The sequence below is a fragment of the Strix uralensis genome, chromosome 3 (assembly GCF_047716275.1).
Source record: "Strix uralensis isolate ZFMK-TIS-50842 chromosome 3, bStrUra1, whole genome shotgun sequence".
In the NCBI taxonomy this organism is placed as follows: Eukaryota; Metazoa; Chordata; class Aves; order Strigiformes; family Strigidae; genus Strix; species Strix uralensis.
Window position 1 is genome coordinate 60964740 of NC_133974.1, and position 16819 is coordinate 60981558.

General features: G+C 40.2%; 1 protein-coding gene across 2 annotated transcripts in view; it reads right to left on the reverse strand.

The window, feature by feature from the left end:
* Positions 1-466: 466 nt before the first annotated feature.
* THEMIS (thymocyte selection associated) overlaps positions 467-16819 on the reverse strand; it is an 83025-nt gene continuing 66672 nt past the window's right edge. The window contains exons 6-7 of one of the 2 annotated variants that reach the window (XM_074862462.1): positions 6997-7153; positions 467-2609 (exon numbers count right to left, since the gene is read on the reverse strand). In XM_074862462.1, coding sequence (XP_074718563.1) covers positions 2600-2609; positions 6997-7153 — 167 coding nt within the window. In that variant the 3' untranslated portion in view covers positions 467-2599. Of the gene's footprint in view, positions 2610-6992; positions 7154-16819 lie in introns of those variants that run through there. The other variant, XM_074862463.1, reaches the window with a different exon arrangement.

Consider the following 16819-nt stretch of genomic DNA (forward strand, 5'->3'; position numbering starts at 1 on the left):
GTCTGAAAGAAGCTTAGTTTTGTTGGGAAAGTAACTGCATCCCACCCTGTTCACACCCATCCTAACACCTAGAGCAACTAATGAGTGCCTTATTCTAGGCTATCTCAGCCTCTCCTTGTATGTCAGATGCTTCAAGTCCTCAGTTATCTTCATGGCCCTTTGTTGTACTCACTCCAGTATGTCCATGTCTTTCTTGTACTAGGGAGCCCAAAATGGGACACATTAGTCCAAATGTGGCCTTGCCAGTGCTGAGCAGAGGGGAAGAGTCACCTCCCTCGACCTGCAGGCACTGCTCCACCAATACAGCTCAGCAGGCTGTTGGCTTTCCTCTCCTCCTTTCTAGCAGCAGAAGTCAGGCTTCTGGTACTTTAGTGAAGGAAAATTGTGGTAGTAACATCATATCTTTCAGACATCCAGCAGAGGACAACATCATATTCAATAGAAAAAGAAAAAATAGTCAGTAAAATACACAACAAATTCATTTTATTCAAATATCAGACTAAATTTGCTGATATAACGAACAGGGCTGTTTTGAGCTGCTACAAAGACAAATACAGGTTTTTGTGAAAAATACCCACAAGTGATGTGTCAGCCAGTTACAAGTTTTGTACACACCTGCAAGCCTCCATATTAACTAGTGATATGCAAAACACTGTATGCTACATATGCATGGAATCAAAGCACTCTGAGCAATATCCTTAATACTTAAATTGTAACTGATTTTAATGAGGATGAACATTTATCTTGAATAAATTAATATGAGACAATATTGAGAAATGCTAAATTAATTTGCATTAGTGAAAATTAATCATTTGGTAGAATTTTAATAGGCGAGTCTGAAGATACTTTACTGCCTGCTTGAAAAGACTTTTATTTTAAAGTATATTAAGGCATTTTTGTGAGCATTTGCTTGTTAATGCCTCAGTAGGACTAAAAATGTGTTATGTCTAGGCTTTCTAAACATGTTCCCTTTCTCCACCATGGTGTCTGGGATTTCTGGATATGCCATTCTGATCACCCTGCTGCTGAGTCTGGAAACTCTTGGCACATCAACTGTGTATTTACACATCAGTTCTCAATAGTTTTCCCCGAGAGTCGAATCATTGACAGAGGGATAGGCGCTTGCCCCAGATCTGACACTTCCTAGGTACATAACACTTGCTATGCATGTGCTGCCCAGTTCTTACTCTTTCATACCATAAATGATGGGCATCAGACTTGCTCTGCCAGAACATGAAGACTAGGTCCAGTGCCACCCAAAGATGTTAAGCACACTCTACCTGTGCAGCTCGTGTGATGGCACACAGCAATCCCAGACGGGAATATGGCAGCTCTAATACCAGCACTAATTACATGCTCACTGCCAAGCCCATTGAGATGCTCATCTCTGTAAGCAGAGGCTCTCCCTGCCACTGCTCCGCACACACAGGGCATGGTCAGGGCACAAAGGGAGGTCCCTCCTTCTGGGCCAAGGAGGTCTTGTATCCTTTCAGATACCATGTAACCATTTGGCACTTTTTTTTCATTTTCAGAAATATAAAGTGAAAGGAAATCCTTCAAAGCAAACACTTGTTTTGTTTAAAAAAAGTATAAGAGATTGTTCTGCTCTTCCCATGCCCTCTCTCCAACAGGGTAGTTTTGGCCATTCATGTGTGATGCGGAGAGGCACCTGGAGCTGCCTCTTCCCCCAGATGCTTGTGTGGAAATACAAGGTACCACACACAATGTGCAGGTGAAGTTCTTCAGCATTGCTTTTCCCAGACCTGTTAAAGAAGGCAGCTTTTTTCTCAGTTGGGAGGCCTGTCAGAAACACTACTCTTTCAGCTCCAGCTTCTGTCTTTCCCTCCTGTCTGTGTTTTCAGCAAATTGCTGAACATAATAGCGAAGTATATAGCTCTAGTGTGATTCTAGACAACTTCAGCTGTGCAAGGGGTTATGGAGATGGCAATGCTATCTAATTTAGGCACTCCCAGTCCTTCTGAGTAGCACTTCCCTCTGGGAGGAGTGGCATTGCTTTCCAGGATGAATTACTTGTCGTGCAACAGTACTACTTGCGCAATAAAGCATTGCTCATCATCTGAAAGAGTGGCAGAATCTGGCCATTTCCAGTTTTGAGCCTTAACTTGAAGCATATGACACTGGCTAATAAAATGGATATTCACCTTAGACAACCCTTCATCCCCCTTTCTAACCCTTCCCTTCTCTGAAAAACAAAGGAAACAGCCATGCAGCTGTTTCAGCAAGGGATGTTCCTTTTTTATATGCCCTGCAGTGGTTCAGAAAATCAACTGGAATTTCAGGTGCAATAAGAATGAAGGATTGGACTTGGCATCATTATCTGAATTCATGAATAAATATGTACAGAAGAACTTTGTCCCTTCAAAGGGTCATGAGACATTAGCTGGTTTGACTTCTTATTTAAGACAAGTAAGCAGTTTAGTTTCTCAGGGGATCCTTATAGTTAAATTACAGTCTCATATGCTCTTCAAGAAACAAGAAGGGCACTTTCATGAGCAGCTTTTTCTTAGTTGCAGTCGATCTTAATGTGTGAAGGACACAGCTTCCTATTTGTTTCAGTTAACTTCAGAATTATTTTGCTTCAGATGTCTCTGAAAACAAACAAAACGACAGGGTGAATCAGGAAACTTCACATTTGGATTTAAAAATTACACAGAGTGTGCAGGTGAATGAGCTCTTGAGTCAAATTAATGGCTGCAAGTTAGTGCTCGTCTGTGCCATAAAATGGTTTGTCAGTACAATTACACCAGCAATCCCCAGACTACAGCAAAAATAAAGCTAATATATGACTCTGACGCAGCTATGCCAGCAACTTTGCCTAAGTGTGTGAAACTCATACCAGTAAATTTGTCGTTTACTAGTATAGCTTATGCAGTTTAGGGAAATGTTTGACCTATATGGGGTGAAAGAGCTCATTTAGTCAGTGTAAGCTGTGACTCCAGCAAAAAGTTTTCCTGACGTTTCTCCAGTGTGACTATGCCCATGATGCCTGTGTCATGCCGCTGGTCTGGCAGACATGGGAGATGGAGGTACCCCCATCTTGGAGAGAGGCTTCCAATGGGTGTGCCCTGGGGCTGGGATAACAGACCTGCCGTTCTGGAGGGAAGTTAATAATTTAATTAATATTTAATTGCAATATGTCAGTTCACTGAGACTTCACTAGTGGGCTCTCTTCCCAGCTCTGCCACACTACAAAAACACATGTTTTAATCTGCCCTCTAAGGGAACAGCAAAACCTGTACATGTAGGAAGAATATCTAGATAGCCTGGTAGTCTTCCCTGCTCTTAGGATCTCTGAACCTACAACTGCTTTGAGACAGACTGACTGAAGTCCTGCCAGTGTCAAAGCCAGGAACTGAATTGCAGCTCTTGGAGCAGCACACTATTTGCTCCCTCTTGACTCTTCTTTCTATAATCACCATTGATTGCACCCTGGGAAAAAAGCTTCAGTTTGGACATTAAGGAAAAGTGAAAACACCAGGCAGTAGAAAAATTACCTAACAATGAAAATTAGCAAAGTAGGTGATGTCCCCAAATCTGCATTGAAAACTACTTAAGAGGAGAACAACTTTCAAAAGTGCTGAGAACATACAACTCCAGTCATGGATTTGGGTTCCTCACTCCAATATCCCCAAGGCTACAAAGTTTGCCTCAGCCTTTCAGCCAGAGACAAAGGGAGCTACAAAAGAAACAGCTAGCTTAGAGGGTCAGTGGTATGAAAGCTCCAGAGAAATGTCTTAGAAAAACAGTACAAAAGATTAATGGAGATGTGGTGGGGTTAGAAAGGTTGGTTTTCATTTGTAGCACTGTCTCTAGCTTTCAGTTATACAGGAACCTATATCTCAGCACAACCAAGGTAAAAAAAAAATAGTCCACCTCAACCCTTTTCATACAATTACTTTAAAAAAAAAAAAATCAGTACAAACTGAAAATAAAGTATACTACTTTGTCCAAACAAAACCACCTCAGGTGTTGAGTTCATGACAAGAGAAAAACACAGCTGTGTAGTTTTTTCATTCCCTACTCCATTTCTCTCTCTTTTCTACTTTTCCTTTTTGGCTCCTATTTAATAAGCACTCAGGCTTAGTCAGCTGAGACCATTCATTTTCCAGCACTTGTGTGAAGTTCAAGTCCAGAAAGCAATGTCCTGAAGCAACCTGACATCAATACATGTTTTCAGATTTCTAGGTGGCTGGACCGTGTTGTTTCTGTCCTTTTCCAGCCATGAAGTTACAAGCAGCTATCAGTATTGGAGACAGTAGCTGCCTTTTCTGGGTTTGCTGCTGTTTGTTGTTGTTGCTGCTTTTGCATGCCTCCATCTCATTTTTGTTTGCAGGGACATGGGATGAGACATTCTAGCAGCACCAGAGCTATTGCAGTTCATTACAATGAACCTTCTCTCTCCCTATTTTTCTCACATCCAAGAAAAACCACTGTTAACATCTTTAATGCCTTCTAAAAGACTGCCAAACTGAGCTCTTTCCTCATTAAAAAAAATCCCCCCAAAACCAACTCATGGCAGTAAAAGGGAAGAAACTCACATTGTTAAAAAGAAAGCCACACATTTTAAATGCTTTCAGGGTTTTTTCCTACTTTCTCTTGAATCTTTAATAAAAGGTTAAAATATGTTAATGGTGGTTGTTGCTATAGCAAGCTCAGGCATCTGTAGTCAAGTCCCTTATTTAATTGCTTATTGTTCTGGAGTGATGAGGTCATGTTAACATCATTGACCCTCTGGGCACATTTATTCTATCAAAATTAACATAGCAATGACTTGAGGCAAAACCCTGTTCTTTCTCCTTACTGTTTAGGGTGAGGACTAGCTCTTACTAATATCATCCTGGCATGCTTTGCCCCTGATTGTGGATAGATTTTCTTGGGGACACTGGTGAAACACTTCAAATAATACATACTGATTTTCTCAAAGTACACCAGACTGTAGAGGTTTACTTCTGTATTCCATTAAAACAATTTTCCCCCCTAATGACTCTATTTAAAAGTAACTTGGATCAATAGATTTAATTTTGATAGATCATATATACCAAATAATTAAAAGTAGATATTCATAAATAGCATAAATGTCCTGAGGAAGAGAGGGACTGTGGGTGGAAAATGGTTGACTGATGATTCTTGAAGTAGAACTAACTTGACCTGGTGTTAGGCATTTGGCATAGATACAAGAGACAACACAGTTTTGTGCATTATTTGCCTGTAAGTAAGCCTAAAACAGCTAGTTTGGTGATTTTTAACCAACTGCGTAGCATACATACTCAAAAGCTGTTTTTTTTAAACTCCATCAATGATTTTACCTGGTTAGATACTTTATAAGGTTTTTGTCCGCATCAAAGGTTAATTTCATATGCTCACATCAAATCCATATTTCTCAAAATGCTCACAGGTGTGCTCATGGAAGTTTGATAGAAATTTTAAGTGCTAGATAAAAGCCATAATGGAGGACTTCTGATGGTCGGGGGGGAAATCAGCAGGATGGAGGAGCTACATGCTCCTTGGCTAGCTAATTATTTCAGAGGGTGGATACTTCTGTCATCCATTGAAGATGATAATTTAAGGGATTGCTTCATAATTCAAGACAGACAGTGATCTCCCTCAAGGCAGCAAAGGTCCATCTTTTCATGTTTTGCTAGAGCTCTCAAAGAAGACAACTAATAAAGTGAAACCTTGCCTCTATTGATAGGGAGTTTAAAGTGCAGGTGGATAAAGACTTAAAGGAGCTGACGCCACAACAGTAAGTAGTATAATTAGAGGCTAATCCTCTAGGCTGGCATTGCTTATTGAAACTGTTTTTTCTTAATGCCTACAGTCAAAAGGACTATTGTAGTCCACGGAGAGTTTCATTCTCTTTTCTGACTTCTTTAAGCAATACAGCAAGACCCCATCCTCAGCAGCATGTGAACTGAGGAAGTAAGGCATTATGTGAAACGCCCTACTTTGTTTCATGTTTCAGTCTTTCCTGTAATTTTGGAGTTTCTGTGACTGTGAGCAGGGGAAGAGATGGCCACAGAGATACTACGCACTGCCCTGAATGTCATGTTTCTGAGAGGTTTGAGCATTTCAGAAAAAAATAAAATAATCGTATTTCTGATTCAGTATGCTGCTTATAACTCAAATAGAATAGAAAAGTTGCATGCCATTTAAAAATAAATACAAAGTACATTTTGAATAAAATACTACTTCATAATAAAATCAATTTTAAAATCTCTGAAACACAGCGTTTCAAGTTTTGCTGTGTTTACAGGAGTTTCTCTTAACAAGAGAAGCAATTCAGCCTAATCAAGTGAAGTTCGTAGAAGGTTCAGCTATGAGTGAAAAGAGCTGAGACTACACAGTTTCACTCAGATTTAGAAAACAGTCTAATCTGTATTTAGCTGGAAATGATGCTTGGAGCTTTTTAGAAGCAAAGGCCCTCTTCACTAACATTTCAAGTCTCTGCAGTCTGCCAGAACAGAAGCTTGAGGATTTAGTGAAAACACAGATAATTCCTGAAAGCTTTTTAAGAGACAAACCTTAGTCATGCACAACAAGGTATCCACTTTTAAAAAGAGGAAAAGGATTGCATTTAGACTCCTATCATTTGTTACAGCAAACTGGCACAAATCAGAAAAATTAGACAAACTTTCAGATACAAAACCTTTCTCTGGGTTTCTGTGTGTTTTTGTAAGGACGACTGCTGGTCTAATTAAGGTTTTGCCTCTATCTGTAAACCTGGTCTTGCCTGTGCACCTCTTTCACCAGAACGACGGTAGGTACCGCTTTGACAAAGGTGACATCGCTAAGAGTATCAGGGTGTCACAGACAGCAGCTCAGAGGTGCCCTTCCTGTGTTGTTCACAGGGCAACAGCAGCAGCTCCCAGGGGAAACCCTCCCTCATTTTGAAGAGTGAAGGTTACTGGCCAGTCTGAAAAAAAACACTCTGCCTGCACTTGTTTGCATCCATAAGTGATCATAGGTCACACTCACCTTCTTCCTTCAGAGATTGCATGCTTATTTTTAACAGTGGTGTCTTGAAATACTTTTCTTATGTTTTCAATTATGTTTTCATCAACATAGTCGTAGTTGTGCTCTTCTTCCTCTTCCTTTTCTGCCTCACATTTTCCAAATGCCTTATTTGTTAGACCTGAGTAATTAACAAAAAAATAACTGTAATGAAATGGAAGACGTTGCCCTTGTCCTGAAAAAATGTATAATTTATACAGACAATCACAAAAGCAAAAAACAAAGAAAACAATGTTCTCACTTTTCTCCTTTACACAGAGATCTTAAATTACTCGCTCAAGCTCCTGAACGATATCTGTAGCAGATCAAGAATAAAACCCAGGTGAGCATTTCATAGGAGAGTCTTCACTCTTAAGAATCCCTATTTCAGGTTTTGCATAATACTTGTACCTTAGAGTCTGGGGGCAAACAGAATAATCTGTTGCACACTCCCTGCTAGCTGTCCACAAATAACTCTAAGGTTTATTACAAAGGTTAAAAAGTGTGATCACTTACAGCATAAAAGCAGGCAAATTGCCTGACAATATCAAGAGAAGAGCAGATGTACCATCCCTATTGCAGATGTGCTCCCATGCTGTTTTGTTTCATTGCCTGAAGAGATGAACCTCTGCAGCTAGGAAGCTATGGTATTATGGTGGGATTTCCTAGACCCAAACCCCCCACTTTCTTCATATTCAGAAGGCAAAATAAACAGAGATACAGGCTTGAAAGGGGCTTGAGGTTAAAATGCAAAGTTTTGAAGTACCCTTCTTGACATCTACCCAAATCAGCCTGAGGCAATGCTGAGGACAAACCTTCCAAAAAGAGGTGTCCTGTTCCCACAAGGGCAGAGACCCTCCCAGGAGGCCTCTTTGCAGCTCCAGCACTGGAGCAGACTCTGTTCTGAATCTTGGCACAGCAACAGCTTCACATTACATTCACACTGATGAGCTACAGGCAGCTGCCAGAAAGGCCCCAGGGTCTCCTCCCCTGCCTGGTTGGTCCTACTGCTTCCCTGGGGCTAGAGTTAGCTCCACAAGACACATGGTACCTCTAGTCACTTGGATCAGTCACAACGTGTTCCTCATCCCCCCTCCAGAGTCACCACATCCCTTGGTCCAGGTCATGGTGGGGAAAGAGCCAGTCAGCAGTAGGACCAGCCAGGGTTAAGGCAGCAGCAGAGAAATTCCCCTGCCAGTAGCAGCTTGCCCTTGGAGCTTATCAGGAAGCCTCACATTTAAAGGATCTGCAAGGATACTGTGTTTCTAAAGCAGAAAGTTTCACCTGAAATGGCAAAACAGTGTGAAACACTGGTTTTGGTACAGCTGTTCCTGGTTGTTTAATTTGCTATGACATAACCTCAAACAATCTGCAAATGTGCACAAGGCCTCATAGCCTATCTGACCTCCCGGCAAGGCCGTGATTGTCAAACAGGTCCTACTTTATGGGACTGAGCTTCTCAAACAAGAATCCTCCCAGGCTTACTCATGTGACCACCATGTGTTCCTTCACCACAAAAATAGCTGTATAATTCTCTTGGTGGTCTCCAAACCCCACTTGTGTTCCTCCAGAGACCTCCACAGCAGAGATACCTCTACCTGAAGAACCGGGTAGGACTTATTTCTTTCTGAAGCTGTGATCCTCTTCTTTATAGATTTTTTAAGGCCAGAAATAAGCATTAAGTTAATCAAGCAGCTGTCTGGCCACCCCAGCACAGAGTTTATCAGAGACCAATTTACCTACAAGTCCCCCTGCTTCTTTTTAGAAATGAGTAAATTAGCAAAGTATTTCCAGATTTAGGCATCAAAAGGAAAAAAAAAAAACAAACAACAAACACAAACTTATGATGAGAAATGTAATGAAGATCTCACTCACACATGTGGCCACTATCTTATTAATAAGCATTTCCAGGTTTGTAGTCCATTTGCAAGTTGGCTGTGTTTGATCAGTAAAAGTAAACTAATGAATAAAACAGGCACTGAAAGAATAAGCTAATCCTTGTGATTCAGCAAGGGAAATATTGTTTGTGCACTTAGACTTGCTAATACGGATATAAAGTACAGATTGCTCATGGATGGCATAGCTAGACTTTCTTCTTTCCCAAACACACGTAAGCAAAATTATAAGCTTCCAAGCAAGACAGCTCAAGGAGAAAGGAAATGAATATCATCAGGCCAGACTAAATCACAGCTGTCCCCAGTCCCAAACCTGTATAGGATGTCTTCTGAAATGTATAAATTTACACTTCAATAAAGCATTAAGCAATGAATGGGACAAGCTGAATGATCCCAAGGGGATTCTGAACAGTGAAATCAATGCAACTTGCTTCCCTGTTTGAAAAAAAAGATCTATTAGCCTCAACACCGAATTACTGAATCAGATATGCCACCTCAGCCTGCTAAGAAAGCAAGGCTTATGTCATCGTGCTGTCTATCCATCCATCTGTCAATCTCTTCAGTACTTTTTAATTTTTTTGCCAATTTCAGTCAAATTTGAAAAGGGGGCAGAAGTCTCAACGTGGTTACAAAAGCGAGAGTTGAATTAGTTCCTCTATTGAAAGAAAAGCATGCAGAACACAGCTGTTATACACTCCATTTGGCAGCAGACAGCAGGATAAATCAGCGTGTGCATATTGGTTGGCCACTCAACACACAGATAGCTCCAGACTTGCTCTTTTTCATTTGATAGGAGTGCCATAAGGAGAGTTTTGGTTATTATCAGGGAAGAAGGAGAAGAGCAGTAGAGGACCATGGACCTGAATACTTATTAAACAAAATTTCATTAATTCTGCTCTTCCTGGAACAATTTGTATAATTACATTTGCCTTTATAGTGGAAGGGTAGTGCTCTGCAGACTTAAAATTTCCATTTATCTCACTTGTATCCTTGAGTGAGTAGGATTTTTTTCCGCCCTCAGACTATACTTGCTGTTTTTTCACAAATTTCAAGGTCACAAACAGTTGCCATAACTCGCCATTCTTCCCTCCTTCAGAATGTAGGCAACAGAAGTAACCCAACCCAACAGGACCCTTGCTTGCATGAAATCAGTTCTAGAAACCCCAACTCATACACATACAAGGCTGCACACCTAAATGCCCCTGGCCATGACCATAACACAGTTTTATAGCTGTGGTGGATACTTCAGTTCAGGATTTATGTTGCATAAATTAACATTCAATCACATAATAACATTTACGTTTATTTATGCCTAACTTGAAAACAATAGTTGTGAATTATTATGTGCAAAAATATTGTGAACTAAATGCAGTAGCACCACATCCTTATTTCTGCACCTCACTCAAGTGAAAATGCACAGAACTGAAGACATATGCATAAGCCAAGGTGTTTTTATGAACAGTAGCATTTTATTTGCTGTAGGCCTGGTTCTGATGCTCCTTGGTGCTAATGAGAACTAATTCCTTAGGGAGTGCTACTGAAAGCTGTAGTGATAGCAGAATCAGAGCCCATAAAACTAATGGACTGTTCCTTGAGCTGTGATCCATCAACCATTCCTTCATGTGATGATGTAGTGTTTCTTTAAAACCTGTTAAGTGCCACAATCAAAGTATTTCATATGCACTGTAGGGTTACAGTTCATGTATGGATAATGTTTATCTCCCTCTGGAATCTGCTAGCCCATCGTTTGGAAAACTTTAATCTTAAATTTAGTTTCTTAAAAAATCTTAAATTTCCTGAAAGAGATATATGTTGACCTGTCCTTTTATTCTTTAATTTCTTCTTTGTTATTTCTTTTCTAGTTTATCTTGCTGGTTTTATTGAATTCTTAGAGACACTGATTTTTACTGTTGCAATAATGTCTCTTTTTGTAAAATAAATCCTCAGTGTATCAACAGGTCTTGCAGATGAGAAATGATTGCCACAAGTTTTAAACAACCACATATCTCAGGCGCCATCATACCTTCCTGCAAGTGGGTAAGGAGAAGAGCCCTGGGCACCATCACCCACCTGCCACAGGCTCCCAGGTGCTGCTCTGGGCAGGTCTGGTGGAGCAGAACCAGGCAGTGCTGCCAGAGGGAGGGAGAGGAGACTCAGGTGAGGTCACCTTTAGTTACCCTACACATAACACTGCGATACCTCCTCCTTGCAAGCACTTCTACAAGCTCCTGCCTGGAGCCTCTCCATATTACTGCAATTAAAATCAGTCATAACTAATAAACAAGAGAAATATGTAAAGATTCAGAGCCTATGCTTTCTTTCCCCTGCTATACAGCAGCTTAGAGTTTGGTTGAGAAGAAAGCTGACTGAAAATGTTTAAATATAATTTACTAAAGTGTACTTGCCATCCTATGAAATGATGTGATGTATTTTAAGTAATTTTTCTACTTTTTTTTAACTTATCTCAGAAGATGTGTCAGCCAATAAGTTTTGTGTTCACAGCCCAAAAACCCAGAAAAAGAACCCAATTATTTTTTTAAAGATAGTTACAGGACCATAGGAGACAAAGGATCTAATAACAGTTTTGCCCTAATCAAAGACTGAATGAAAGTGTGGAAGCTGGAGAGAGTTATCATACATGGATACAAGGATCCCTAGTTCATATTGCTTATCCCTATGTGCCTAATTCAGAATGCTAAAATGAAATTCCTGTAATGTCACTGAAGAAAAAACAGCTTTTTTCAAAATAATTCAGAATTCTATGTTTTGCTTTAAGGTTTTTTTATATTAAGTTTAATTCATTTTAATATTAGAGCACAGCCCCATAACCAAATGTATTGCTGTAACTGATGGGACAGCAAGCTACAGCACAGGGACAGGAATTTCTTAAACCATTTTTGTTGTAAAATTTAATAGACATTACATGTGCATCCTAAATTGCAATCAGAAGGCCCATTCCTTTTTTTCTTTCTCCAGCTCACTGGTCTCCTAAATCAAGTGCCTAAAGTCAGAATATATAAATATCTTCCCTGAAATGTCCTGACATCAATAAACAAAATCAACATAAACACTTTTTTATTGCAGACTATAACAATTCCAGAAACCTAAGCCATGAGCAAAAAGATTAGGTAATGTTTTAGAAACTCCACTTAGAATAAATTTCAAGGTTAAAGAAAAACTGATACAGCAGATTTTTGATGAGAGTTATTATCCTGCAGATATTACTACTATTTCTAATGAATTCAAACTCAGTCAAATATAAAAAAATAAGATGATATCTTTAGTGGCCAATTCAGGTTTAATTGCAACAGAGGAAAAAGGTTCAATTTCTTAGAAACAAAGATAATAAATCCTATCTTTATTAACATAAACTCTGTAAGGAAAGACAACAGAGGCTTTAAAATGGAAAGAAAAACATGTTACTTTTCTTTTCAGAACTATCTGGCCTTTGGTAAGAAATAGTAATTGTAACTGGTTTTTTTGAGAGCACGGATTCAACATCCTTATTAGGAATTTGAAACATGTTGGTGCTTTGGAGGGTGGCTTAACATTCACCAGTAGAAGTTTAAAGATTAGTCAGTGAAGGGTGCATTTCCTCCTACTCAAAACCCACAGGAGTGTGTCTGTGTTATTAGTCTTGACATATTTTCTAATCCATTATCTTGTGAATTAGCGGAGCAGAGTATACTCTCTGGAACAGGCAAGCTTGCTACATACAACAGTGGACTCGTGGGGATCCCTTGACTGGCCAGGAAGAACTGCTATATCATCTATTCCAATCTCCTGTATAATTCTGCAGTTATCTTTGAATTAAGCCAAATAATTTTGGACTATACTAACACATATTTCAGAAAAACCTTTAGCTTTGGTTTGGGTATGTCGGTGTACAATCCATCACTGCTCTTTGGTCTAGGTTAAATCTGCCTAGCTCAAACTCACACTATACTCAAATTTAGACAAAGTGTGTACAGGGATATACTCCAAGGCAATTAAACAAGAAGCAATTTCCTAGCCTTGCAAAAGAAGAGACATCATACTACCTCTTGATTTTCTATGTGTGTACTAAAAGACTCTTTGAAACCCTCAGTAACAAAGGCTATTCTTTATCTGATCTTTTGTGAGCAGTCTAAGCTAATACAGTATATAGGATGAAGTTCAAATTAACTTATTGGAACTTTCGTGAGGAATGAGTCAGCAGAGATATGACTGATGAGCTTTTAAATCAGAAACATGGCTAAGAAATGGGATAGCTGGGAAGATGTAGTGCTGTGAATCTTTGCAGGACCAGAGAGAAGCAAGTCTTCAGCAGTCCAAATAACATTTTTACTCTGATACTCTTGGCCATACACCTAGGGCTGCTGGCAAAGCACAGGTGTCTAGCCATAAACTCAGTGAAATAGATAGGAAAAAAAAGAGCCTGAATGATACCTAAAGTTTAAAAGAAATGTGTCTACTGGAAGCAGGAAGAATTAAGTCAGTAATCTACCATTACGATTGACGCGTGGGTTTCAACCAGCAGAAAAGAAAACTCTGCTTTCACAGAAAGGGTACCACAACAAAGGTTAGGATCTTAATGGAATGAAGGCCAAAGGAAATAGAGCAAGAACAACTAAGAGAAGATAAGTTAAAACTTGAAAAAGTCCCTAAAAAAAGATTTTTTTTCTCAATTAGAGTGTTTCCAAATTAAAAACAAATGAAGAATTGGCTAAGAAAAATAGATTTGTACTGAAAAGTGAGAAATAGCAAATAAAAATCAAGTGCTCTTGGAGATTCTGGAAAAGGTTTATCAAGGACATATAAATAAGGTTTAGCAGGGTGGACAAAGACTAATGCTACTGGCTCAGAATGAGTAGAGAGAAGTCAGGCAGACTCCAACCAGGGCAGATGGGACAGTCAGCAACATTGCCTTGTTTCACTGCAGTGCTGAAACATGTTCAGTAGAAGGTCCAAATCAAGAACAGCTGCAAAAAGTTCAAGTGTGTTTTCTAGTGTCCAGAACCGCAAACCGCACGAGCTAGCAAGCAACATGAAGGAGAAGGCAGAAACTTTGGTGGTAGCATGGTTAATAGAGGCAGCCCTCTGCCTAGGGACAGGTGAAGAGCCTGCTGAGAGCTTCTGAGCCAGGATTTAGTGGACAGACAACATGGGTGATCCTGTTCTAGGTGTCTGCTACAGACACAGTGAAACATTAATGGCATCGATGATGGGACAGAGTGTACCCTCAGTGAGTTTGCAGATGATACAAAACTGGGAGGAGTGTCTGAGATGGTTGTGCTGCCATTCAGAGGGATCTGGGCAGACTGGAGGACTAGACAGAGAGGAATGTCATGAAGTTCAGTGAAGGAAAATGCAAGGTCCTGCACCTGTGGAAGAATAACCTCATATACCACAGAATCACAGAATCTTCTAGGTTGGAAAAGACCTTGAAGATCATCCAGTCCAACCATTAACCTAGCACTGACAGATCCCAACTACACCATATCCCTCAGCACTATGTCAACCCGACTCTTAAACACCTCCAGGGATGGGGATTCCACCACCTCCCTGGGCAGCCCATTCCAATGCCTAACAACCCATTCTGTAAAGAAATGCTTCCTAATATCCAGTCTAAACCTTCCCTGGTGCAACTTGAGGCCATTCCCTCTTGTCCTATCGCTTGTTACTTGGTTAAAGAGGCTCATCCCCAGTTGTCTGCAACCTCCTTTCAGGTAGCTGTAGAGGGCGATGAGTTCTCCCCTCAGCCTCCTCTTCTCCAGACTAAACAACCCCAGTTCCCTCAGCCGCTCCTCATAAGACCTGTGCTCCAGACCCTTCACCAGTTTCGTTGCCGTTCTTTGGACATGCTCGAGTAATTCAATGTCCTTTTTGTAGTGAGGGGCCCAAAACTGAACACAGTAATCGAGGTGCGGCCTCACCAGTGCCAAGTACAGGGGTAAGATCCTGTACCAGTACAGGCTGGGGCTGACTGACTAGAAAGCAGCTTTGCAGAGAAAAACATGGGGGTCCTTGCAGACAAGCTGACCATGAGCCAGCAATGTGTCCTTGTGGCAAAGAAGTCCAACAGCCTCTGGGGCTGCATTAGGCAAGGTGGTGACAGCAGAGATCCTTCCCCCTCTGCTCAGCAGTGAGAGCACACCTGGAGTGCTGGGTCTGGATCTGGGCTCCCCAGTACAAGAGGGACATGGACATTCTGGAGTGAGTCCAGCAAAGGACCATGAAGGTGATCAAGGGACTGGAGCATCTGAAATAGAAAGGGAGGCTGAGAGAGCTGGGACTGTTCAGCCTGGCAAAGAGAAAGCTCAGGGAGGATCTTGTCACTGGATATAAATAATGGATAGGAAGATGTGAAGAAGATGTAGCCAGACTCTTCTCAGTCGTGCCCATTGACAGAAGAAACACAAGTGGTAACAAATACTCTCACAGTAGGAAAATGGTTCCAGTACAAAGAATGGAAAGACTAGGGGACCTCCCAGTCCTGTTATTGAGCTGAAGCCTTAGTAAAGATGGCTCCAAACTTCTTTTCTCAGCCAAGGGATCTCAGTTTAGAAACTACTAGACAGTTCTTGTAAGAGGCACAGGAAGTCACTGTATGACTCCTCACTGCACACACTGAGTAGCTGAGTTCAGAAAAATCTTTGAAAAGTCTTGACTGTAAAACCATTATGTGACTTTAACCTGTGTGGCTTTCCCTGTCTGTGAGGAGTCTAAACCCATCAAGTAAAACACCTACACGAGCACTGACTCCTGTGCTTGTGAATAAGCCAGTACTCAGCATAAACTTTAAGCCTGGCTTACTTCAGTAAGGGTGCTTTGGTCATGTTTTCTTCAGGTGCATCTCCCCTGCTCCCCATGCCTGCCTCATCCCACAGAGACTAACCCATGCAAGTGATCCAACTGATCCCTGTAGCATGGACAGCAGCTTTCAAAGTCAAGCTCCAGTGATTTGTAGGTAGTTGCCTTGGCACAGAAGAGTACAACATTAACCCATCTCGGTATTAATTTTTTTCTGGGGTTTAAACAGAGAATACCATCCTTTGTAGCTGTCAATATGGAATCTCCACCGTTTACCCCTATAAAATCTAATCAAATCATTAAACAGTGACAAAATGGAGCCTGCAGGGAGAATTTTCAAAACCATGAGATAAAAAATTTAGGATTATCTTTCAAAGCAGCCAGATACCAAAATACCTTTCACAAACCAGTCCCAAATAATCAGTTTTCACAGCAATAAGGATTAGTGAATAGACACCACAGTAATTCTTCACTATAAAAGTTGTTTATGTTGCATTTGGAAGTTTCAATATGCGTAGTTTCAAATAGGCAGTCCTTTCTAGGAGTCTCACACACTGAATGACAAGGCAATAAAGAAAAACTTTATGGGAAGTTCTTATACTGATATCAGTTATCAGTTAACAAATGCTGTGAGGATGAGTATTTGTGCTTTAGTCTTCCAAATGTTCAGTGTTGTAATTAATGTAATGTGTTCATATTTCAGATATAACCTGTGACTGACAGATTAATGAAATCGATTGAATTTTTTATATTAACTGCAAAGTCTTTTGGATTTGTCCTCTTATCATCTAGCTTCTCAACTTCATTATGTTTCCTTTCTGAAAAAGGAAAAACTTGAAAGATAAGTAGAAAAACTAACCAGCTATCAAAAATGCTGGGGAAATCCAAGCAAATGGTGACTTTAAAAACAATTATAGGTCAAGTAATTTGCTCAATATTATTTTTTTCAACAAAATAATTCAAAATTGTGAGTGGAAGACATCTTCATATCTTTAATGTAAATTGCTTGCTAGTCTTTAAAACCTGTTAGAATCAGTGTTTTTTTATAACAGATGATGTGTAAGCATCATCCTAAAGCAAAAGGAAAGTGCATCTTTTCCACACGTCTGTTCCTAAAAACT